A 26,042-nucleotide genomic window follows, 5' to 3' on the forward strand; every position below is an offset into this window, starting at 1 on the left:
AGTTGGTAAATTAAACACCCTCTGTCATCGTCACACTGACACACACACAGGCACAGCTTTTCTCTGAAATGTCATCCTGAGTTGACGATGCACTGAAACTTTATACGTAGGAGGCAATTTCCTTAATTTTAGAGATCAGCACTCACTCTTAAGATTCATGGTAATTATCCTTCAAAAAAAGTCTTTATTTCTGTTGAAAACTGAAAGAGGGAGGAAAATAGAGAGGAAATGGCTGCATGTTTCCAGCAGTTCGACAAAGAAGTGGGTTCATGAATTGATCCATGTTTTTCAGTGTAACTTCATGGAAAGAAGCAGATGTTGCAAACTCTCAAAATCCGACAGAACTAACAGGGGCCAAACACAATAGAATAGAATTGAAATACTTTATTATTCCCATGGATAAGTTCTGTTGATACTGATGTAGTGCTGAGTTTTCTTTCCTCATGGCCCCTTTTCCGCTTGTTTGATTTGACTGAGTTTACATGTTTGACCTGTGCGTGAGTGGATTTTTTCTAGGTCTTTTAGTTCAGTGCCACAGTGTGAAAACACGCATTTCAGCCTTATTGGCATTTCAAAGTTGCCTGTGTGTACAGATGTATCCCATACCCTGGGTTAGATTAAGCCCCATTATGTCTAAAATGAAAACTTCTCTTCTCTCTTTCATGCCGTCAGAAAACTACAATATGGATTAAAGCAAGTGCAAGTTGGAGATATTTAATATTTCCCCCTTCTGTCAGCCTCTCATTCCACTCGCAGCAGGTCAGTTATTATTGCTGTGACAGGCTGTCCCCTTCAGTTCACACCACAGTTGGGCTACTTTCATTTGACAGAAACGCAGAGTCCGATAAAAGTTAAGTGACTCAAACAAACGGAGGCTATTAAACCAAACAACTGGAGAGGAGACGCAGGTCAACAAGGACGGCGGATAGTGATTTAACTGAGGGAAGGCATGCACACTTCCTTCCCCTAAAATACTTTTCACTGCACATGAACATATTTTAAAAGGATATATTTTTTTTAGTTTATTTTGCAAAACTAAAAATAGAGATCTGTTTGGATCCCTCTCCTCATGACTTGTTGTTCCTCTCCTTCCTTGTGACTCCGCCCTCATGCGCTCCCTCTCCTCCCCTGATTACCTCTGATTGTTGTCTGGTGTGTCTCATCAAGTGCCGCCTCCCAGTGTGCAGATATAAGCCTCCAGTCTGCCCCCCCCCTCCTGTTGCCATTCCTCCTGTGTATTCCTGTTTGTTTCTTTCTGGTTATCCTGCCTTTTTCTTTGCTTTTCTTCTCCTGTGTTTGCTTTGTATCAGATCAATGTGGTTTCATTTGAACTTGTTGCCCAGAAAATCTTGAACGTAAAAGACATGAAGTTTCAGGAAACTGCTCTACAGAATGTGCAGTGTTTCATAGTTTCTCTTTCATTTTCATGCGAGGGCTAAAACCAGATGGTAAACTCTGAAATTAATCCTGTTTTGAGTTAAAATTAGCGTTAGAGTGTTTGCACCTCAAGCTATGCTGCTTCCCCAGCGAAGCGTCAATATTTTCGTCAGCGGTTTCATGCAGAGAAAGTGCTTTCATCGTCTCATAGTTTATGTAGATAGTCCTGCTGAGATTTTATTAAAACAGGATTTTAAACACAGACCTTGTAATGATTTTTTTTTTTCTATTTATGAAAGTGATATAAGTCCTCATATTTAAACAAAAGGATGTGGAAATGTCATCTGCTCACATCTTCGTGCACATACAAACAAAAACATGAGCTTGAACTTAATTGTTTCTCAATGTGTGATGCGGTATTGCTTGTCTCTGTGCGTTTACTCTGTGATGAACCATTAACAGGACACTGTCCCTGTTGGAGTCGGTGTAGAAGATGTACTTACGGAGAAGTTTCTGAAAAACACATAACAATACCAGACCAGAAGTATCTTTGTTTTATATACACATTTATATCATTATATACACTGTACACATTTCAAAAAAATAAATGGTTGATATTTAACACTGTGCACCCCACGGATGTGTAACTACAAAGAGAAAAGGGGAGTGAGGGAGGAGAGGGGTCAGTGATACCAACGACAGACAGATATCAACAACCCCGACAAATACTGATGATTTTTTTTTTCCTCTTTTTTTTTTTTTCATACAGGACACTTCACAATCATTTGTACAGTATATAAATTAAAATGTTACTGGTCAACCTCTCTTTTGTCCGAAGCAGTCCCTTAAGAGAATGCCCTAAAAACAGATACGCGAGCCTGTCCAGTAAACTTGTGGTATTTGGCCAGTGAAGAGCGTAGAAAGACAACTTTTAGCTCGATTTCTTTAAAAAAATATACCAAACCCTGACTGATATTTAACTGATATTTAGGTTGCCTTGGTCGAAGTGACTTTCACCAAAGCCTTTGGAATGTAATGCTTCGTCAGCAGCATTTGAAATGCTCCCTAGATCTTCAGGCGCGGGGCAGTCAGGACAGACGGATGACGTATGCTCCTGGTTTATTTTTGGGTCGCTGCGATGCTCTGCTCCAACCTGAGATGTAGCTAACAGTGATGCAAAGAGGTGATGATTATCTCCTGTTTCACCTTTTTTTTTTTTCCTCCCCCCCCCCGCCCTGACACTTGGAAAAGGGGGGGAGCGCATATGGTGAAGAGCAAGGCGTGGCGGGGTTCATAAGGCACACACAGAACACTTTGTGCCAGAAAGCATGTGTGCACGATGGGGGTGTTTTGGGGGAGTGCCAGCTGTGATGGTAAGGAGCCACCCTTTAGTGAATCAGATTAGACCAGATAGGAAAGATGGGAAGGACATTTAGGACAGGATGTTCATAGCTGCTTTTCTCTAGACTAAAAAAAACTAGTGTATAATGTTGAAATGAAGCTTTTTTTTTTCATATCTAGGGTTCTTGTAAAGCTTGTCAGTGACATTTTTTTTTCCTGTGACCTTCGCTTTCAGCTCACATATGGGATATCATCCTGCGCTCGTGCCAAATGCTCGTGTAAAGCAAAATAACCCTGCCATGAAGAGAGGTTTGTTCCAGCATCGTTTTCAACAAGTGCAGTGACTTCTAAAGAAGTGACAGCTTAAAAAAAAAACAAAAAAAAAACATTTCTTTGTACACCTGGAATCATATACAGAATAAAAACAGTAAACAATGCTGCTTTGTATTAAACTGGCAAAATAGAACTTAGTGCAGATATACACAGAGGAACACACAACACAGTAAGTACAACACACAAACTGATTTTCAAACACAGACAGCCACACACAGACCACACACACACACACACACACACACACACACACACACACACACACACACACACACACACACACACACACACACACACGCACACACAGTTGACAGAAAACAGCCGTGGAATGTAAAAAGTTTCCCCCAAATATTACTCTCATTTTTTTCAATTGGTCCGATCGGCGCGTCTCTCTAGGGGACTTGAGGGAGGTCACGAATAGGCAGTAAAGCAAGCGGCTGGAAGACGGGTGTTCTCCATTCACACTTCATTCCTGACATCGTTACCATCTGTGCCAGACAAACTGCCTGTTTTTAAGAAAGGTCAGTTCACACAAATCACGCACAAAAAAAAAAAAGTCCAAATGTGAATCTTCAACATTTAAAGCAGTAGTTTCATGAAGATTTACTTTAGGCTGTTCTGACACATCCTCAGGAGCTCTGCACAGTTGGAGCCAAGATCCCACCAGAGCTCGCAAACCGGAGCTGGAGCAAAACGAAACAATTTTCCTTTGGTGATATGTGGTCTGCACTCCCACCGATTTTAGTCTGGTCTTCCAATGTTTGCAGTTGTTTTTGATCTCTTGGGTTTGGTGCCGACTGGTGCAGTAACAATGTGTGTGGGAACCGTAGAGAGATCTAGAAGGAGAACTGAAAAATACACACCAGATAAAAAGGCATAAAGACAACTATGTTACGCCATTTTGCTGATATTGTTGAGACAAGACAACATTTTACCCATGATATTCTAAATAAATGGTTCAGCTAATACTCTGAACAGCAGATCTCTTGCAGTCTGAAGGAAAACTGTTTGGCATTAGACGAGTGTATTTTGTAATTAACAATTTCTAGAAAGACAAGTTGTTGAAAAGTTATTTCTAATGCAGGAAAATACGAGTGAAATACAACTGTATGCTGTTTCATTTGAGGTAACGAGAGAGTTTAAAGGACATCATAACCTCAAAACACACACACGCACACACACACATACACACACACGCACACACACACACACACACACACACACACACACGAACACCATCTGCGTTGCTCGATACTACCAGGAGAAAGGATATGTTGATGGATGTTAATGGTTCCAAAAATATATATACTTATGGTAAAAATGATCTCCTCTGGAATCAATGCTTCTTTAAAAATATTGATATTTACAAACTATATTTCCTTTGGGGTGGGGGTGGGGGTACTTGGATATATTTTTTAATCATAGACAAAGCCTCCAAAGCTTTTTGCTGGGACTTTCCACCTGGGCTGACAGGAGCTTCTTTTTTTACCGCTTGTCACATCAATGTGAACTATGCTGGTGTGTCCCATGCAGGTGCGCTATCAGAGTCTTACAGGCATGTTGTTGAAGGCAGAGTGCAAAAACTGAAATGTGTGCAGCTTTGTTTTTTTTTTTTTTTTTTTTTTAACTCTGGGGAAATAAAAAAACAACTTAGCTATTTTGGAGACGTATGGAAAATTGATGGAAACAGGTATTTGTCTCAGTGTTATTCCATGTGCTGTGTATAATTTGAACTAACCTACTTTGAGCTCTCTTCCTACAGCTCATTCACATTAACCTTTTAAATGACTATTTCAGCAGGCAGAACCAATGCCAGCTTTGGTTTTGCTTGATATCGAATTAAAAAAAAGGTTGAGTCGTATCACACATCATTCACTCGGGCTGTATTAACCAGTAATTTGGGCAGACTGACCGTTAAGGTTTAGTGACCTCCTCCCAAGTATTAATTTAACTTCAGCTCTGCATATAACTGTAGTATGATCATCATCAAGGGAATATTTTTTTCTCGACGATATCTTTAATTGAGCTGTGCAAGTCTAAAATAGTCCTATGCATGCACCCACACTCATACACAGCCATACACACACACACACACACACACGTGCGCACATATCCATGCACGGACACACAGCCACGCATGCACGCACTCCTCCACACTTCAGAAAGCTGCTTTTTGCTTATTTTCTGGAAGAACAAGTTGATTCTCTAAATCTTTTGAGACAAATAAATAAATAAATAAATAAATAAAATAAACACAACATTAATCACTTTACTCTTTTTTTTCTGTTCAGTGGGAGTTCGATTCCAAGAAAATAGAAAAGCTTATTTTGACACTTGCCCTATCAGAACAGTGCTAAATGTTCATGTTCATATCCATTTTTTTCTTTTTTTTTGTCGGAGAACTTCATTTGGGGTTACAGCACATCACCCACAGCACGCACAGACGACGAAGGGATCCAGCCAAGGGAGAATTATTAGAGTGGAACCAGAGTAAGAGAGAAAAAGGTGAAAAAGATCAAACATGACTCAAATGACAGAGTCCAATCCCAGTCCCATTTTAAATACAGCCCGTCACTTTTCCATGCCTGTGTGGATTTTCCTGATTTTTTTTTTTTTTTTCCTTAGGCATTTTAAGGGTGTGGAGGAAGAATGACAGAAACAGAAGTTGAACAAAAAAAGGCCATAAGCAGCTTGGGGGGGGGGGAACTCCCCAGGTAGCAAATGGGTCGTACAGCTCAGCGCCGTTCACACTCATCATGTGCGTGTTTGAACGCAGCCCATCTTGCCACCGCAGAAAATGCTCGGAGTATCAGTTCAGTCCATTTTTGGTTGGTAGTTTATATTCATGGGTGGCAAGAGGTCTGATGTTAGAGATTAGGCAAGGTTGCTGATGAGGAGGAAAAAAAATAGCTTGAACAAAAGAAGAAAACTTGGTTGAAAGAGAGCACGACGAGGGAGTGAGTGAAGACATCAAAGACGTTTCAGACAAACGGATGAGAGGGGGGGTCAGGTGGGAATCAGAGCTTGACAAGGGTGAAAATTTAAGGAGGGTGTCATGGGGTCTGAGGGCAAGAAATATCAAAGAGGCCTGAGAACAAAGAGATGATACATGGTCTGCAGCCCAGCGCTGCATTTAGGGGAAGGAGTGTGTGTGTTGAGGGAAGGAGCTGTGGCTGAATCTAAAAATCTGTTGTTGTTTGGTTGGGGGGACACTGTAGGCAGGTGGTTTGCTGGCTCCCTCAGGCCTTGAGCGCATGCCACTGGGCCACAGTGGTACGGGGATGTCCCATCATGTCTTTCCAGTGTTTTACCTCTGCAGGGCCACTCTTCCATGAAAGATAAATCTGTGTGAACACAAAGAAATGAGGTTATCCAACATATTGAGGTTATTTGCAAAGAGGGGAAAAAAGTCTGAATGAACAGTGCGATATCAAGTTAAAAAAAATGAATTGTAGCACTTTTTTTTTACTTCTCTAGGAGCTATTTATTTCAGAAAATGGAGGAGGAAAGAGCCATTAGCGAAAGAGATTCAACTCAGAAAATAACTGTGAGAATTTCTACTGACTCTATTGAACACTAGACACAGTTATAGAGTTATTTAAGTAAAGAAGAAAAAAAATCTCCTGACCTTTGCATGAAAATACTATTTGAAGTTTCAACTATGTCATGATTGTGTTATTTTTAGGCGCGTTATAATGAAACAACAAATCATAGCTGTTGCACGTAGGCAGATAATATATGTGGAAGCAAGCAGAGCCCCTGTGAACGAGTGGCAGGCAGACAGTAATAATGCATCCGTGTTGTACAGATCTTAAAGATTTTTCTCACACTGCCTGAAGGAAGAAGGATTTGATTTGAGCTATGATGGTTTTTTTTTTTCAGCATGTCTGACATCTTTCAGCTGTGTTCGAGGGTTTCGTCTCCATTTTGTAACGGTGCCGACTAACACTGGGTGTACAGTGCACAACGGACCGTGATGGTTGTGTTTGGTCGTTAAAATTATGAGAATAAACCCACAGATTGATAAATTAGGTATGATGAAATTGAATGTTTCCAAAAGCAATGATGTGATTCAGGAGAAGTCATACCTTCAGCAGAAATAAAAATAGAATAACACATCTGTTGAATTAAATCCAATCAGCTCGGTGAGGTTTGCAGCTGGACTTGGGACACAATTTGTATGAAAGTATGAAAATAAGCAAATTAATTAATTCAACATTGTGTTTGTCATATATTATGGATGAAGCCCAGTGGAGATCGATCTGCACCAGCAGGGGTCAGTAGAGACTGGCTCAATTATCAGCCGCTGATGGTCTGTCACAGGGAAACGCAAGAGGAAGAGAAGAAGAAGAAAAAGGAAGAGGCGAACAGGAAGGGGGAAGGAGATACCTTTCCAATGACATCATTGCGACTGAGCCTGTCCTTGTCCATGACGGTGATAATTATGGTGGTCTCCCTCAGCACGTGGGCAGGCACGTCAAAGGGGAAGGACTCGTTGAAAACAGGGTTCAGACAGCGCTTCATTACCACCGTTTTCTTCTTCTCCACCCGCTTGTCCTTGTGCATCAACCACACTTTTACATATGGGTCTGGGGAGAGGGAAAATGTTGTGTGGGCTGTTTGCAGTGTTTCATTGAAAAGAAAAAAAAAACTGATAGCAGGGTTTTGTGTAGCAGTGCGGATCTATAATAATTTCTCTGAAAGCGAATACATAGCCAAGATGATCTAATTTCCACATGGAAGCAGCTGTGCGCTCTGCGAGAGAACGCAGAAGACGACGGAGCAGCCATACCAGAAGTGCCTCCGATGTCCATGGCTTTGAGGTTGCGGGCTTTGATGATGCTCACAGTGATGGTGTTGGCTGTGGGGTTGTAGCACAGAGACACCAACAGATCCCCTCGACTCCCCTGGAGAAATCACAACACAATAACATGAAGCTGTTTACTTTTCAACTCCCCCCTTTTTTTTTTCTTGTGATTTTTCTCTTCTGTGGCTTGATGTGCATTTCTGTTTCTTCCCCCGGCTCTCTGTGTGTTCTCCGTCTACCTGTCAGCCTTTTCCATATTCCTATCTATTCCTTCTCTCACCGGCGTGCTGCCACGTCTCCCCTGGGAGCCTCATGGCAGCCAGGAATGACATCACCCGTTACATTCTGTCCCATCTCCTCCTTCTCTTCATGTTTGCCTCTCTTCCTCCTTTCCCTGCTCCCTGTTGGCGTTCCTTCCTCCACCCCATCTCTTTCCCTTTTACTCACGCTGCCGTCGCTGCACGGTTTCAGCTCCTTCCAGAAAGTCTGCATGTTGGCCAGGTCCAGCTTGTTGAGCGGGATGGACACCTCTCCTATGGGGTCGTTCCTGCTGAAGCGGTCATAGTCCAGAACCTGCAGGTATAAAGTCCTCTGGACCACCTTCTCATACGGAAACCCTGCGAGAGAAGTTCAGCCAGTAAAGCCGGCGGCTCGTACCGATAAGCTAAACAGCGACCTTCATCATACCTTCGAAGAGGAAGGTCTCGTTCCAGTGGGGGTTTAGATTCTTCCTCTTGACTTTGGTCTCCAGCTTGTGCTTCTTGTCCGGCAGCAGGTAGAGTTTGACAAATGGATCAGAGGTGCCGGAAAAATCCTTGGCGGGCAAATCCTGGCCCTTGAGTATTTTGACAGTGAGGGTCGAGTCCTGAAAACTGTAGCCAACACTGAACTGAATGCGACCCAGCTTCTCACATATTGGACCCTCGTGCTCGTCTTCCTCTGAACCTGGTGACAGCTGAGACGAGGAGAGGAAGAGGAGATGGTGAACGCTATACAGTAGATTTTAATGGATGTTAATGAAAGCTGTCTCTCTGTTAGTGGGCAAACGCAACTTGAAATATTTGTTACACAAGTGAATAACGGTAACTTCTGAATGTCTTTTTGCTTCTTCCAATGGTGAGTTAATGACAGTCAGAGTAAACATTAGTAAATGACTGTGCTAAATATTGAGATAGCAGCAATTAGTGGGACAGAAGCACTAATTTGTATGCGGTCATATGGAGAAATATTATGAGCCACAAATGGTTGTGTCATTTACATCTGATTATATATAAATAAATGATGAATGCCAATGAAAACTGTTTTGCTTAACGTTCTATAGAAAAGGCACAGGACACCAATAACAATGAATATTTTAAGTCTCAAGTGCTTCAATGTGGAGTAAATAAAGTGTGAAAAATAAATAAAAGATAGACATTCGGTGTTACTAAAACCAATACATTTAACATAATTTCAAACTGAGAAAAAAACCTTAAACATTGTTGTGAGTTTCATAATTCTAATAATCAGAACTTACGCCAGCAAACCAGGACATAAGCATTCAGTGTGAGGTTTAAAAATGGCTAGAACTGTATGCCTTCAAAAACAGAGATGGATGGTTTTTTTTTTTTTTTTAAGAAAATGCTTAAAAGTCACCTCTGGCTAAGATAACTCTGTCTTAATTTAAATGCTTTACATTATTGTGAATCTAAACTGAAATCTTGGAACTATTTTCAACAATGAACGATGAAACAAAATTTGTAGTTTCTTCAGTGAGGACACTGAGTTAACATATGGTGGCCGACAAACTGAACAGCAGAATCGTATTTTCAGTGATGACTCAAAATGCTTTTCAGGTGTTTATTAAATCATTGTTAAAATCATTGTACACCTTGCACATCTTCTTTTTTGCACTCCATTAGTTTTACTCCAATGTAGACCTGAGTGAGCCGACTACCTTGGGAGATTTAGTGGTTTTATCAGAAGACAGGGTCAAAATACTCACAGCGTGCTCACACACACAGATCTCTGTCAGCGGAGCAGACAGGTGGATTCCCACTAAATCAAGAGATTTAGACTCCGATCCACAGGGGGCACTAATTCTACACTTCAGCATCGAAAAAAAAACACAGCTTCTAACTGGCAAACTGGCATAATGTTGTGTCACGTGTCCGGCGTCTGCTGTGTGATAAGGGGAGAAACTGTGTGTGGCTGTGTGGAGATGAGAGGTGGATTATCTGTCGCGAGACAGACCCTCTGACTGATGGCGCTGTGGCCTGGAGAGAGGGAAAGAAATCCAGTTTAAAAAAGTGCTATCTGATTGGGGGGGGGGGGGGGGGGGGGGGGGGGGAGCCAGAGGCATTATTCAAGGAGCGGTTCCAGAAATTTAATATCCAATTCAGTATTCTCCCTCACATTTCTGATGGCGTCGTTCTCCATGCTGAATATGATCACTTTTCATTAGGTAGTCCTCTACCCAACAGCTAGCTCAAATTGCTTTTCCACATTCTCCACAATTGGGCACTTTCCAACCTTCCTATTCAGCTTTGAAATTTGTCTCTCATATATTGTTTCTGAAACCCAAACAATACCTGTGCAGAGGATGCCAAGACGGTGGAATACCAAACTAAACAAAGTCAACAGAATAGATATGATATTTGTTGCGGAAAAAGGCCAACACTGAAATTATTCTTGTAATTATTATTGTTAATCTCCAACTTCATTCTATCTATTACTGGCATCTCTGAAACTGGAACAAACTCAGACATGAGCCAGCACGGTGATGAAGTGGTTAGTGCTGTTACTGCACAGTGATGGGAGCCACAACTTGAGCCAAGTTGGAGACTTTTTTCATTATTTTTGCACTGAGTGTATGCATTCTAGTTTCTGTCAATAGTGTAGAAAATGCATTTAAGTAATGTGCCTGTTTTTGTGTGTATATTTGTGATGGACTGGCAATAAATCCCTGCCTGCACCAACAGTCTGCTGAAATCGGCTTCAGCGGCCGTGAAATGAATAATGTGATATAGAGTAGAACAGGAGAAGAGAACGTGAAACCTTAATTTATCTATCCACTCTATCCGAGTTAGGGTTCAAGTTCAAGAGCACTTTGTTATCCCACAACTGGCAAATGTCACGCAGCAGCAGTTTACATAACGTAAAGAGAACAATAAAGGAAAAAAAATCCCATATATAACAAAGACTCACATAAATTTAGTCTTTGGTGTGGACCCTATTCCAGTTCACATCAGATCGGAGATAACCAGCATGTCACGCACGCTCACGCATGCATTTTCACACCAACGTGCTGGTCTTTTCTTTGTGGAGTGAAGCCAAAGCCATTGGAGGAGGAAACCCACACGGGCTCCAAGCCTGGAGCTACATCCACCGGGGGTCTTCTTGCTGTGAGGTGTGCATGCTAACCGCTACACCAGCATGGAGCAAGATCAGACTTGCCCTTTCCTGATGACTAACAGAGGTCCTGCTGTCCATTTTGAGTCAACCATACACACACTGCCATAAATCTGGAGCAAAAAAATACTCGAATAATCAAAGGCACCATTACATTTTGTGTGGTGATTTAATCCAGCAGTGGCCAGCTGTTCTGCAAAATGAACCGACCAATTTTAAAACACGACATATTTAAGACATTGTGTGCATATAGTCTATTAAGACGTTAGATAACGAGGCGAAAACACATTTACTTTCAGCGTCGCACGCAATGAAAGCTGTGTCAGAGTGGATCCAGATAACAGCCCTGTGATGCTGACACCATCCTCCCCCAATCCCCGATCACCTGAGACGCCTCGCAGACCTGCTTGTATACTCTCACGCTCAGTACTATTTCACACTTGTCTTTCTCTGGATACGGTCCGCGGAAAAGCACTCTGCCCATCCACAGCGGCAGGGGAGGCTGAACGGTGCAGGATGGGTATTTTCAGCACGGAGGGAGGGTTGTGAAACATATAGGCGCCTTTGGCAAAAAGTGCCCAGAATGAGCATTATCATTAAGGACCGACACTGTGAATTCCTCAGACGCACCATGGAGCCCACATAATTGCACCCTGCTCAAACCCATCTCTGCCATTTTTTCTCACAGCACCCACAGCAGCGCGCGTTCGTTTACAGCTAATTACCGAAGCCCGCCGAACGAGGCGCCTGTCCCCTCCCCTCGCCTCCCCTCCCCTCCCGGTGCCTCACTCGAGGGTGATGATTACTGTATGTTTCAGTCAGCTGAGATACTGCCAAGCTCTACAGGTGGGTGAGCAGAGTGGGAAGGAAACAGGACTCCTGTGAGTGATTAAAGACGTGAGAGGATGGGAAAAAAAAAAAAAAAAAAAAAAAACACTCGTACAGCTTCCCAGAACTGAATCCAGGTTTGCGGGACATCTCATCTGGCAGAGACAGACTGCAGGATGAAGGATAGACAGACCTGATTTGAAAATGACTGCAGTAATGCACATCTGGTCTTTGGGATGTTCAGAGAGAGTTTCTTTCATTCAAAAACAGTACAAAATACGACAGTTGAAAAGTTAATCAGAGAATAAGGATTTTTTTTTTAAACTGAAATATTTAAAGAATATATATGTTGTCATTGAAATAATTTTTGTAAAAAGAAAAAGAAAAGAAATCATTCACAGGATGTGTTTCGTATTTAACAGCTTCAAATCTTCAGTGTCCAAAGACTGAGTCACATTAGATCCAACTGCAAAAGCAGCATTTTATACATTTTATTTAAACAGGGAAACTTTTATTATCCAGTTTCGAGCAGAAAATCATTGAAGCAGTTAAAGCTGTGTGAGTGTGAGGCAGGCTTCCTCCGAAGCGGCACTAGAGAACTTTTCCAACATAAACTTTTTGACCATTTAATTTTTGAAAAGAAGTTGTGATAGAAAGACACAGGAAGGTAAACCTTCCTATTTGCTAATATTATCTATTTTTTAAAGAGACTAGGGAGTCTTGTACTTATCAAAAAAGTTTGAAAATCCCTCAATTCAATCAATTTAAAACCCATAAATCATAACTTTTTTGAAGATCACAGAAGATTTGGAAACCACTGAACACGTCAAATGTAGAAAGTAGAGATGGTCGACAGTATTCAGGCCTTTGTTTTTCCATTCAAGACGTCTCGCATTTATATAACAGTGTTTACAATCATGATTAAATATTCATAAATGAAGGTAATGTCTTTGAAATGTCCATATGATTCTTTTCCTCTTCCTCATCTTGAAAGTTTCATGTAACTTTCATTCTCGATCAGGAAAAGAGGATGTGGAGTCTCTGTGCCGTCTGATTTATTATAATTCACATGTCTTTACTGACAGAGGCCCCGCCTCTTCTCTAAATATAGCTGAGTTCAACAATGATGACAAGTGACAATGAATGAGCTGGAGATGTGTCAGCGCTCGGATATCGTGTGTTACCATGAGCATGTCGCTGGTGACGGAGTTCGCCAAGTCGGAAACAGAGGAGTTGGCTTCGTGGCGCCGTCCACTTTCGTCGGGCGTCTGACCTCTGGGGCTGCTGCCTGGTTTGTTCCCTGGAGTTCTGGTAACATGAACACAAACACAACAAAATATATTCACGTTTATGCTTAGAATGAGTCGATTGAAAAAAAAAAAAAGGTGCTGATAGTTTTGTGTAATTTCCATCTGAGGTTAATGTGGACTAAGACATGGAGAGTTCTTCTCACATAATGGCATACGAGTGTGGCATACACTGTTCATAAAAGGTACCTGTCTTGTTTCAAAAGGGCTCGTTGCCTGGGAACAAAGAAATACCGACTATGGAATGGTCATGAAGCTATTATCAATATTTAGTTGCTCACGGCATCATGTAGAATCTAATTTTTACTGTTTTAGAGGATTTATTTTTAGAGAAAACAAACCTCCAAAGGCAAACACACAACTTTGTCCATCACCATCTGTCACTTCACAGTCTGAAAATTGTGTAAAATGACACTAATTTACCAAACTAAACTCTAAGCACAAAGAGGAGATATATATATTACAGTGAAAGAAAAGGAGAAACAAATAAATATGTGGGGTAAATTGGTACCTGATTATCAAACCGTTTGGGAAAATACAAAGATCTGATAGCAGTTGAGTCATATTGACAAATAAGACTAAAGAGCTCTTATCGCTGCAAGTGAGACCACCCAGACGAAAGAAACAAAACAAACTGTGAGCAACTGGAGAGACAGAAATAGCGAGAGAGAGAGAGTGAACGGGAGAGCGAGCCTTGAAACACAAAGGTAGAAGTGGAATTGAGATTAGAAGAAGGCTTTGTTGAAAAGATAATCTAAGAAGAGGAATAAATCTGAAGATTTATGTGTATGCTGAGGTGGAGGAAAAGAAGAGGATTTGTTTGTGTTAAAACTCAGAGGATTAATGGAATCAAGAAAGTGGGGTTACTGGCTCAAATTAATGGGAGACTGAGACATCAGCGCGCACAATTTCGCGCACGCAGGCTTTAGAAAACACAAGTCGGAGAGCAAAGGGAGATGAGGTAAAAGTGTGCAAGCAAAACAGCCCAGATCTGGTCGGACTCCAGAGTCGGACGCTCTCAAGGCAGAAAGAAGAAGCAAACAGACGAGTTACGTGAGCAAGTAAAATAGCAGGAGGCTGGAGAAAGAGGGGTTTGAGACAGACAGGGGTTATACGGCCAAGAGACAAGCACAAGTGGAGCGACACTGAACAAGAGGAGGAAAAAAAGGATACGGGTTGGAGGAGAAAAGAATTGATTCGTCACTCTGCATTTATTTTCTGTGATCTGCAGGTCGGGAGCCACAACAATGCAGCACGGACTCACTTCCAACCTGACCAATTTCACGAATCACGCACTCGCCAAACACGGCTCAGTTTTGCATGTGCAGGCTGACGAAGACGCCCGGAAGGCGTCGTCTTCATGGCAGGTCAATAATCAATGTTCACAGGTTGAGCTAAAAACATTCAGCTGCAGCTTCTCGGATCGACTCCCAGCACACCACACAGGAAGGTGTTACCTTAAATAAATACATAACACAAGGAAGTCACACATATGAGACCTGGCGGTCACACTCTGACACTGGCTCGACTCCAGCCTGCGCCGCAGCACTCTGCCTTTTCACCTCAAAACAAGTGTGCTAAGTGTTAAAACTCATCAGTTCACAAAGAAAACCTGATCTGAATTCTTTCAGACACCTTTATTTTTTTTAACATTTATGAAATGTTTCTCTTATCACAGACACATGCCCTGAATGGCAACACATACAGTACATGTAACATAAGGTTTATTTTATTTAGTGACATTAAACATTTGAATTAAAGCTAAAAGACTTACAGTGGCATAAGGAAAAACCTTTGTGTATTTTGGAAGTTAAGAAAATCTGAGTTTTTTTCCCCCTATATTTATGATTTTGAGCAGGTGATTGTTTTGGCGTGTGGGAGCAGTTTGAAAACGGCTGGTTTTTTGGCACAGCCGCTCAGAGAGTCTACTGCCAATGTTAAAATCTCAGCAGCACACTTCATACATGAAAATACAATTCTGGTTGTTTGCGTTCCAGGTAGATTTTATGGCTCAGGTGCAGCAAAGAGAAAGTTCATCTTTATACTACAGTAAATAAAAATCCACCTGCATTGTTGATGAAACACAGACACTGTTTTTAATGAAATGACCATGAAGCAGTGTTTCTTTGTCACAGTCAATGACATATTTCTGCTTTCAGAGTTGGCTCTGCAGCTACAATGCAGCCCCCCCACCCCAAAAAAAACATTTCAAATGTTTACTCTCACCTACAAATACCAACAGCCCAGTTTTAGCCCAACCGAGGCCATCTGAAAAGGGATTTGTCACTTTGACTATGAAGCACAGAATGAATTCCTGTCTGCTGGGTCTCTGCTCAAAGAGTTCGCAAATGCTTAAGTGTAGGATGATCTGTCTTGAACGAGAGACCACTGACATTTACTAAATCGACATCCAACACACAAGACCAGGATCACTTGGATCTCAAACGATCGACCTTGTGTAAACAGCAAGGCGTTTCCTTCATTATTTACACCGAAGGCGTTTCCATTCCACTGTGCTGCTGTAGCTATTTTCCAATAAATTATCTAAGACTAGGTCATGCAGAGAACATGCGGTGCTTTTGCTCACTGGCCTATAAAAATTGATATTACAAATGCAGCCTTGCATATATACAGGATGATACACTCCTTTGTGCAGTGGTGAGTGCTGTCACCATATCTGAGTTTGCATGTTCTACCAGAGTTTGCTACACACTTATTTGGGGATCTCCAGCTTCGTCACCCAATTAAAAGCCATGCCTGTTGGATGTGGATGTCAGTGTATCCTTGCTTTAGCACGACATGGAATAAAATGGAGAGCTGTCCAGTGTTTACTTCAGATTTCGCTCAGAGTCGGTCAGGACTGGCTACAACTAGCTGCAACAGTAGTCAGAATGAGGCAGGTATATACATTTGTTGGGTAGAATTAAGCACGAACTATGAAGCACAATCTCAATGAGGAAGATATAAGAGCATATTCTGCCCCAGGAGTCTTTAGAGGTTGTGAATTTCACTGCTGTTCTATCTTCAAAATCACTCCAACTGAGAAAAACCACTGCCAGTGTCGTCATCACCGCTCCCTATCCAATTATCTTTTCCCCCCCACGGGTCCTAAAGCAGTTAGCTCCAATCTGAGTTGTGCTTTTAAGTCCAACGTAGCGTTTTTCATTTAGCCATCATCTACCTCCGATGTATCACCCAGCGATAACACTTCACTACCACCATCAGCGTCCGGGTGTGGTGAGGCGGGGGTGCAGGGTACTGCTTTCACCATTCATTTGGGTCATTTCCATAACGTGACTGTCATCACCAGCCCGATCGCCGAACTCTAAATTCAAAAACTGTCATTACTTTCTTCACTTGAGCTCTTGTTATCTTAACACATTCACTACTCTCACTACTCTGCTCCAGGCCGATAATGCATTCAGCAAAAGAGAAAGTAGAATTTGCATGGATCTGATGCTGTGTCAATGACTGCCACTTGAGCCTGTAAATATAGCCAATAGCAGAATAAAAAAAAAGATAAAATGAATTAAATGAAATGTTGCTGGGAATATGTGCAGTCTATGGAACAAGAACAAACAGAAAAAATAGATAATATGTTTAAAAGAAAAAAAACAGATTATCTAGCAGTTAGCAAGAGAGAAATCTGATGGATGACATTTATAAAAGTAGAAGATGCAGAGCAAAGCCATGCCTTGAATTTGAGGTGATAGCTTAATTTGTCAAGAACCACAACAATAACAGCAATAATGAAGAATCACCATTCCAATGTGGAGGATAAAGCCGATCTGTGCCGACGCTGGGTGAAAGGCAGAGTACACGGTGTGCAGGTCACAAGTCAGACAGACCCACATTCACATTCAAGCCTATGAATAATTCATCATCTTCTGTTAGTCTAACAAGAATGTCTTCGGATTGCAGGGGAAAACTGGAGACGTAAACATAAACAGGTACAGGGAGAACATGCAAACTCCACACAGACAGACAAGGAACGCTCTCTCTGTGAGCATGAATAGAAATAGTCACAAAAGATGGGAAGATTGTTTTTAATTTATTCTTGTATCCTATACGTTGGGTTCAGATGTACAGTAGTGCTGAATTAACATGACGAACTGAACACACCTCGCTGGCGGATAAACATGTCTGCTCGTCACCGTCGCCCCCAAAAGACGACATGAAAGGCAAATAACCCGCTGCGGTACATTGTGTCCTCGAAGGGCCGGTGCCGCTGTGACGGCCAGAGGGGGGTGGCTGACGGGTGTGGTGGTGAGGTGAGTTCATCCATGTGAGAAAATAAACATATTTACTCAATGTCAAACGTGCACCCACATGCATGCACACAGATTCTGTGGCGCCGCTGCTACATAATATCCCACCCAGACATGATGACATGTAAAAAAAATTAGCTTTCTGTGCAGAGATACACAGAAAATGAGGAGACATGATAGAAATAATCATGCATCACACTGAGGGAAGATTGGGAAGAATAATTATCTTATGAACCTGTTCATTCTCCCTAAACAGCAGAAATATTCTCCTTGCTGTTCAAATAGATACAAATAGACCACGATTATATAAAAAAAATAATGCTGATTATCATTTATCATTACTCCATCACTTATAATACCTTGAATATACATTTCAGCTCATATCAGGTGCTACCATTCAGCAGGGGTCAGTATCAGTCAAAATGGTCCAAAACAGGAGAAGTAATGAACAGGCAAACAGGGTCAGGCTGCAGCTGTTAATGTTGTTACAGAAATAAGCATAAGAGCAGATGAAGTTGGCCATGCAGCAAGTGAAGAAGCATTTGGATGACTTTGTGTATTTCTTACCTGTGGAACACATGGCACCAGAAAGCATTATCCTGCTATCCGTGTGGATGTTCGATATCCAGCTCCCATTGTTGCATCACATGTACATAAATGTTTTTTTCCTGATAGCAGTGATCTCCTTCTGCAGGATAATGCACACTGCCACAAAGCAAAAATGCTGCAAAATTGGTTTGAGTAACCTAAGAAGTTTCAGTTTCATTTTTATCTCGAACATAATTAATGGAAATAACTCTTACATTTTCAGAAAGGAAATGCCTGAAAAGACCTAAAAGTTGAACTTCGGGGTTGTAAAGGAAACCACAATATTGGGAATTCAGTCATAATATTATGGCTGAATGTTTTCAGAAATTATTAGAAAGCAGAAGTTTTTGCTCAAGGAAAAAAAAAAAACCCGAGATTAACTTTGGAAATAAACACGCATAAATATCTCCAGCTGCAAGTTTTTCTCTCTCTGCCAGTTTGGAGACGGTCTCGCTTAAAACACAACATCAGTTACATAATTCATCCTTTAGAGGTTGTCGTAACCATGGCTACCAAAAAGTGTGCTCCCACTTAAGGCTGTACTCACTACCACCGTGCGTTTACACTGTGTTGCAGTAACCATAGCAACTGGAGCCTTCAAAAAGAGGGCAGCGAAATCCAAGGAAGCTCCACTGAGAGGGGCATATATTGAAAATAGCAAAAAAAAAAAAAAAAAAAAAGCCCACAGGGCAAAAGGACCAGGCTCTTCGAAAGCCTTTGAAACATTCTCTTTGACTTCTCCATACCTACACTTCTCCAGCCCCCTGCGACCCTGCTAAAGAACTCCTCAGCACATAACAGGGTGGATGTGTGAGCTCATGCTGAACCCCCCACCCCACCACCGCCATCCAAAAAAAAAAACCCCAGACTGATTCATAAATGCCCAAAAGAAGTGCAAATGTACTTCCAGCCATATTATACTCAAAACAGTAGGGGGAAAGGAAGAACTGTGAAACTGTCTGGGTTATCAGGCTGAAAGAAACTTGATTTTTTTTTTTTTTTTTTTTTACCTTTCCTTTTTTAGACGGCCGGGGAAATGCAAATGAACTGCCAGTGAGTCTAGAAAATAAAACAAACGAGCACACGAGCGCAGACATGTAATCCTCGTGAAGGTCGGGGACAATATCCTCTGGAGAACGGGTGCTTCGATCCCACAAAGGAAAACGGAAAATTCAACTTTTGACCTCATGGCCTCAGTTTGAGTTGAAAGATTCTGTGTAATTGGACAAAAGAGGCCATCAGGTCCAAAAATATCTCCTCCGGTGTAACTTGAGCATTGTCAGAGGGAGACCCTGCTCTGCTTTAATGAAATACTACTGACTAAATGACATGCTTTTGCCTTATAAAGCTTTGATGAATGTATATTATAAGAGTTCTTATTGGAGAAACAAAGAAAGAACTCCGGCTTAAAGAAAATGGGAAGAAAACTCAAGAAATGTTCTTGTACCATAAACATAAAGACATTAGCACTGTGACATTATTGAATGAGACAAAATACAATAAGCAGAAAAGATGCTCATACTGTGTCATTTGTTAACAATTTTGTGCATTTTATTCATTTACTGATTCTGTGCTTTAAATTGCATCGTTCTCTTTTCCGCTGAACAAAATTACAAATCTGAGAAATGGGTTAAAACAACGCCAAGAGTGAAAACACAACTTCCTTCACGAGGTTGATCACAGTTTAAACTGATTTACAGTAGACTGACTACCCTTTGAAAGAAAGTGGATTATATGGCTGATTTGAGGAAAACAAGCGGTTTACCCTCCTAAATCCCAGTGATCAATCTTCAGAAGTCATGCCAACAGAACTGAGTTGACCTGCCTGAAGTTCTTTTACAAGTTGTGAAGTGGCAAAGATTTATCACACTTGTTTTTTAGATCATCATCTGGAAACCCTGTCTGAATATCATTTACTCCCTAATCATTCAAGTGATTGAAAAAAACAAAACAAAACAAAACAAAACAGGAAATAGAACTGAGATTGGATGACAAATTAAAACAACAACTTAAAGATCTGAAGTGAAAACAAATAAAATCGGCACTTACAGACAGCGGGTGTATAAGACGCTCTGAAATATACCAATGTAAGAAAACTGTTGATCAATTATTCGCCTTTCTCTGATCTTTAGCAGCGAGGCAGAATCTGTCCGAATCAGAAAAGTTGTTTGAATCATCGACTGCAACAACGGAGTGCTGATGTAGCAGCATCACATCATAACATCAGTCATCGCCCTGAGGAGAGGGGAGATTACATGAATAAGGACGTTGCGGAAAGAGAAAAGCAGAAAGAGATCGACTGGAGAAGCACAAGAGTTTTTTTTAAGAGAAAAAGTGTGAGGGATACAATTAAATGAAGCAAGGTGGAGACGAAATGAAGGCGAGATGAGAAGGCAAAAGTCTTATTGGAAAAACAAAATGAGAGCAGCAGAGAGTAAGGAGGAAATTGATGAGAGGGGTGGGAGAGAGACGGGAGGCAGGGGGGTAAAGGGAGGGAGAGTAGATGGACGGGTGGGAACATGAGGGATGAGAGCGACCAGCAGGGCCCGCATGGCGAGTGCCTCTCCATAAACATGCTGTGTATCTGGGTCTTGCTGATCATACGCCAGCCCGAGGAGACCATGAAACACAATATAGGTCCCGTGCCCCGTGATGGATGAGGCCCGGGCCTCGATGTCAGCCCACTCAGCGCTCCCCACCAGCAGGGACAAATCACCCGGCCGCCGCCCCCCTCGACACTCCAGCTAATACAACTAATGGAGCCATCTACAGTGGTCGACCGGGTTGATGCTCTTTGAATAGACTTCTGCTACCTTCCTCTTGAGATTTATCCTCGGAGTCGGCCTCTATTTATAAATCCATGCATAAAGAGGGAAGGAAAAGAGCGTGCGGTAGATGTTGGAGCCATTTCAGCAGCGGTGATAAAATCAATAAAAAAATTGTTTATAGATATTGGGCACCCTCTTTTTTGCACCCTTTCGCTGATCACTGTCACCTTCGCTGTGAAGCCCTCCTCAGTTTCCTTTTAGGAGCTCTCTTAAATCAGCTCACTGCTTGAAGCCACAAGCAAGCATGCAGGGAAATGGTGAATGAGCTCCCGAGTTGGTTCTGACAGTTTTTTTTTTTTTTTTTAAAGATGCCTCATTTGTGCTGACCTACATGGCTTTTTCTTCCCCAATCATCTTTCCTCCTGGGCCGCTGCCGACTGTGGAGTCTGCCACGGGCTCGGTGACCGGCTGGAGAGTCATTAGAAGGCTCGACTCGCTGTGATTGCCGGCTCAGACGCACAATTGAAAGAGTCCGATATGCCAACCGATAAAGGGTGACAACAACTTCCTTCCTGATTAATACTGTACCGTCTGGCATTGTGCAACTCAGCGAGAGCAGCGGAGCGTTAGCATGGCCAAGATTACACCTCTGAAGCCCACGGACAGTGTACAGCGGCTCAAACAACAAAAAAAAACAGCTGAAGCAACAGCGCACATTAAATGTCATACGGTGCCGTGCAGTCAGAATGTGCTAATCTGTATTACTAAATGATAATCTAAGAAAACACCTCCCTGCTCCACTCAGGCTTTGAGCGAAAATATCAAATATAAGTTCTCACACTTTGTCAACACTCAAGAAATAGTCTGAACTCACAGGGGCAACACAAAAGCCCGCAAACACAACTGTAGAGATTTTTTTGATGCCATCGGCAGAAAAGACTGTTTGTACACTCAGCAAACTGGAAGCATTAATTCAAAGTTGTGCCTCTGCGAACATCGAACATGTGCAACATTTACTCTGTGTCATGTTCGGTTTAGGTGCTCATAAAGCTCTGAGCCGGATTCACTGACTGCTTGCTGACGTTGTTGTTGAATGCTGGGGTGCAGGAACGGATCCAAAGCAATGAACAAACATCTGAATGTACTGAATGGAAATGGGAATCGGTTAATTGATTTCATGCCTTTTATACAAGACCACAACCACCAAATAAAGAGTTGACAAGGTGTCAAAATACTTAAGAATCTGTAAATTTTAGGGATGAGGCACTCAACTGTAAAATGCATCGTAAAACAGGATTAGCTGCAGAGCTTCACGTTGAAAACATTCCTGTCTGATTCCGGTGTCCCATCAGCGAAGCCCTGCGTGGGCGTTGCACATCCTCGGCTGGCACCGAGTGGAAGCGGACACGCTGCGTTTCAGAAAGCAGTGCACGTTTTACAGCTGTTACCAACTCCACCTTCAGACCTGAAGGTTGTCCGGGACCAGTAAGCCCTTTTGGGTTTATTCATATTTATTTCCCCGTTGCTTCTCTGTGTGTGGCGAATCTCCGAGCTCATTAAGATGCAGCTCCGCTATGCAACAGCAGCTTTCTGAGATGATAATATTACAAACAGCTTCCGAGCTTCCATCATAGTTATCTGCAGGTGGGTGATTACGCCTGGTCCGCCGCAGGGCTTTGGCCGGCCGACCACGGTGACCCAGACCGACTCGCATGAAGCCACACAGAAGAGATCAGGGGACCGTTTGCTCAGACTCGCAGGGAGGAAAACACTGGCTTAGTCTGCAGATAACAGATCAGCTCGGAGGAAAAATGTGTCTGTTGACACTAATAAAATTAACTCAAAGCTGCGCTGGCGTCAACAGGGATTTGATCTTTAAAATGTAATCAAGTCCAGACAGGTTTTATAGTTAACAGTTAAAGCTCAGGAAAGACGCATCGCAAACCAAACCACAGATTAACATCAAGTGACTCACAGCGCGCTTGTTTAGGGATGAATTTACATACGGATGAGTATTGCTGTGATTTACAGGTTTTAACTGAGTCACGGGTAGCAAAAGGATGTGTAAGTTCAGTGTTAGTACATTTTTAAACAGTCTATTTATGACTGAAGGACAAAACACCAGCTGTTTTTATATGTGATGCTAGAAAAAAACAATGTAATCGTAATAATTTTAGTTTTTTTGCCAAATCTTTTTTCACATTAGAACCACATGATTCCTAATTTTATTTCAAACAACCAAACAATAAGTAAATAAAGATGAAATATCTACTCTACTGCATCCTCAGGACTATTTTGCCCACATATGAAGCTGCTTACATAGAAAACACTATAAATAGCAGCACAAATGAAAGCAAATATAACCAGTGAGTAAAGACCCGAGGCTACATACTCCATGTAGCGCGTTATGCATTAGCCTATGCATAACCCTGACACCTGACCTGAAGTGATCTACATCACGGAAAATTGGCAGGGGCGCCCACATGTGCACGCACACGCGGAATAAAAGCAGCCATTACACTATTGCATAACCTATGATTGTTTGAGGTAGGTAGTTGTTAAAGTGGTTCAGGCTAAAATAAAAGAAAAAACTCGACAGTTAATCTTCAGAATGTCTTTTATAAAAACCACATTTTAAAATTATCATTTTTTGTTATATACGTGTAAATAATACATGTATATATTGATTGTCCAGATGGAGAAGGTATCTCAACACTACATCATTTAATAATAAAATAGGAATTATCTGATTAAATCTCCCTTGTAGATTAAAAAGGAAGTATCCAGTCTGGCAGAATAAATGTGTGTGTGTGGATATAATGGTAAAATAACTCACAATTACATCTTGACGTGCTTGTAAACGTGAATAAAGTCTTACTTCGAGTTGGTATTATGTGCTCCTACTGCCACTAATCTCTTCATTTATGTGAGTCTATTTCCATTTGAATGGTGTTTTATGAGCCATGATTCCTGCTGATAACTTGCTTTGGCAGCGTTGTTGTTGATCAGCGAGAACTGACTCCTAAAAACACATTAAAGCTCCACTACAATTTTATTACTAACAAGGGATCAATTAACTGTGCATACAATAAGATCACCGATATTGATTAAATGAAGGTGTTTTTCTTCTTTTTCTTCCTGTTGCAGAGTCTCCGCTTTCAGTTTTATAGTTGCTTTCGTCAACACTGTGGCATCAGCAGATGTCTGTTCAGAAATCAGCAACAAGTTGCAGGAGCACAGTGGAATATTTGTCACTTTAACAGACATTGTTTGAGTGACTAGAGAGACAAACGGAGCTGGAACGACGATGAATATTGGATGTGAAATAATCAGACGACACAAAAATATCGCTCCATATGAGTTATAATTTTAGCCATTGTGAAGAGGACGTGCTTTCATTCTCACCCCGACGCCAATGCTGTGTTTACAGCCGTTCTTGTGCTTATTTGCCTTCCATGTTTAGAAGAACTGTCTGAACAAATATAGACCGGCCAAATACACAGAGCCACACAGCCTTTGTTTCTGTCCCCAGATTTCTTTATTACCACATTTGTTGTGGGTGGATCTTTTTTGCACTAAGCTGTCGGTGATTTCATTAATAAACCAGGAGAAGCTCAAACCTCCGCGGGTGTGTGTATTTTTATCCCGCAGCATATTTTTCTCTGGAAAGCTGAGAGCAAAGGTTTCCCACTCGTTGCCAACCCCCCCTTTTAGTGTCTGACCATGTCTCGTGTTGTCACATAGAATCTTGGTGGGATCATCCCGTCGTGTCCTTCTCAGTCTGCTGGGCTCCGAGAAAAAAGGCCGGGAGCCAGCCGGCAGATGGTCACCGGGCGCTCACGAGGTAGCGACAGAGACGGCGAGACGAGGAAGACGGACACAGATGATGATGGAGAGCCGTTATTAGTTGTGGAAGGACACTAGACAACTTGGCCCACGCGACCCCTCTGGGCAGAGGCTGGCTGGCTGTCTGTGATTAGAGTTAGGTGCTTGAACAGGCCTCCAGATAGTGGGGGGGTGGGGGGCAGAGAATGATTTGGGGACTAGAGGTAAACTGGTGTGTGACATAAGGAATTCAATTTAAAAAGCATAAGAAAGGCTGTGTTTGTTCCAATGGAATTAGAAAACCTACAGTTATACGATGTTCTTATCTTCCACGGCAGACTTCCATTTTTCATCAAATAACCTCGTCCGAAAGGCTTGTTAGACTAAGAAATTTCAGGAAAACTTCATGCATTCAAAAGAATTTGCTGGTATTTAAAAGCAGCATTTAAAGGACTGATCTATATTGGGAGATGCTAAACTACACACCGGTTTATCCGGAGCCCCGTCACAACAGCGAGATAAGTACTTTATCCCTCAAAGAGTGATGTGATAAGAGAACGGCCTGCTCGGTTCTTTGTTCACCAGCTGCGAGACAGCGCTCGTCTCCGACGGCTGCTGCGAGATCACTGCCAGATGAGAGGTTAGCATATTTTTAGACGAGTGTTTCATGTGAGGAATCTTGCTCCTAAATAATGAGGGTGCCCTTCTCCAGTGCCGACGACTGAAAGATCAAAACAGCAGCGCAGAGCGGCAGACAGGCAGACTTTCAACAAGGTCTGGAAGCAGAACCCGGGGCACATGGGAAATGAGAGAGGGTGGGCACAAATGTGATACCGGAAAGAAAAGAAACGTGAAACATGAAATGCGCAATTGAAAAAGTAAAGGTGAGCAGCTGTTGAAAAAAAATGGAAAGCTGGTAAAATTTAAAATTTACTGAAGCAAGTATTACTACTGAATTAAGATTATTTCATAATCGGGCATAATTATGGAATTTTCTAAATTTAATAAATGGTTTATACTCACTCTACAGTCTCGACTCATTGTTTTGTTGCCTTTGCCTGCCATTATATTGACTACTGTCATTCCATTATGCCGTGTTGGGGCCTCGTTGAAAATGATTAGCAGGGAATGAATAAATTAAAAAAATAAATAAATAAATCAAATATCCCACAACAGATTAAAGTCGGTTTGTCTGGTTGGTTATATGAAG

General features: G+C 41.9%; 1 protein-coding gene across 5 annotated transcripts in view; it reads right to left on the bottom strand.

The window, feature by feature from the left end:
- Positions 1–5,771: 5,771 nt before the first annotated feature.
- syt7b (synaptotagmin VIIb) overlaps positions 5,772–26,042 on the bottom strand; it is a 105,960-nt gene continuing 85,689 nt past the window's right edge. For 3 of the 5 annotated variants that reach the window (XM_030094564.1, XM_030094548.1, XM_030094531.1), the window contains 6 exons: positions 13,249–13,384; positions 8,546–8,813; positions 8,306–8,475; positions 7,844–7,958; positions 7,441–7,640; positions 5,772–6,395 (listed from right to left, as the gene is read on the bottom strand). In XM_030094564.1, the coding sequence (XP_029950424.1) occupies positions 6,291–6,395; positions 7,441–7,640; positions 7,844–7,958; positions 8,306–8,475; positions 8,546–8,813; positions 13,249–13,384 (994 nt within the window). In that variant the 3' untranslated portion in view covers positions 5,772–6,290. The remainder of the gene's footprint in view (positions 6,396–7,440; positions 7,641–7,843; positions 7,959–8,305; positions 8,476–8,545; positions 8,814–13,248; positions 13,385–26,042) is intronic. The other 2 variants (XM_030094556.1, XM_030094540.1) reach the window with 1 other exon arrangement.

The sequence above is a fragment of the Salarias fasciatus genome, chromosome 1, assembly GCF_902148845.1.
Source record: "Salarias fasciatus chromosome 1, fSalaFa1.1, whole genome shotgun sequence".
Classification (NCBI taxonomy): Eukaryota; Metazoa; Chordata; class Actinopteri; order Blenniiformes; family Blenniidae; genus Salarias; species Salarias fasciatus.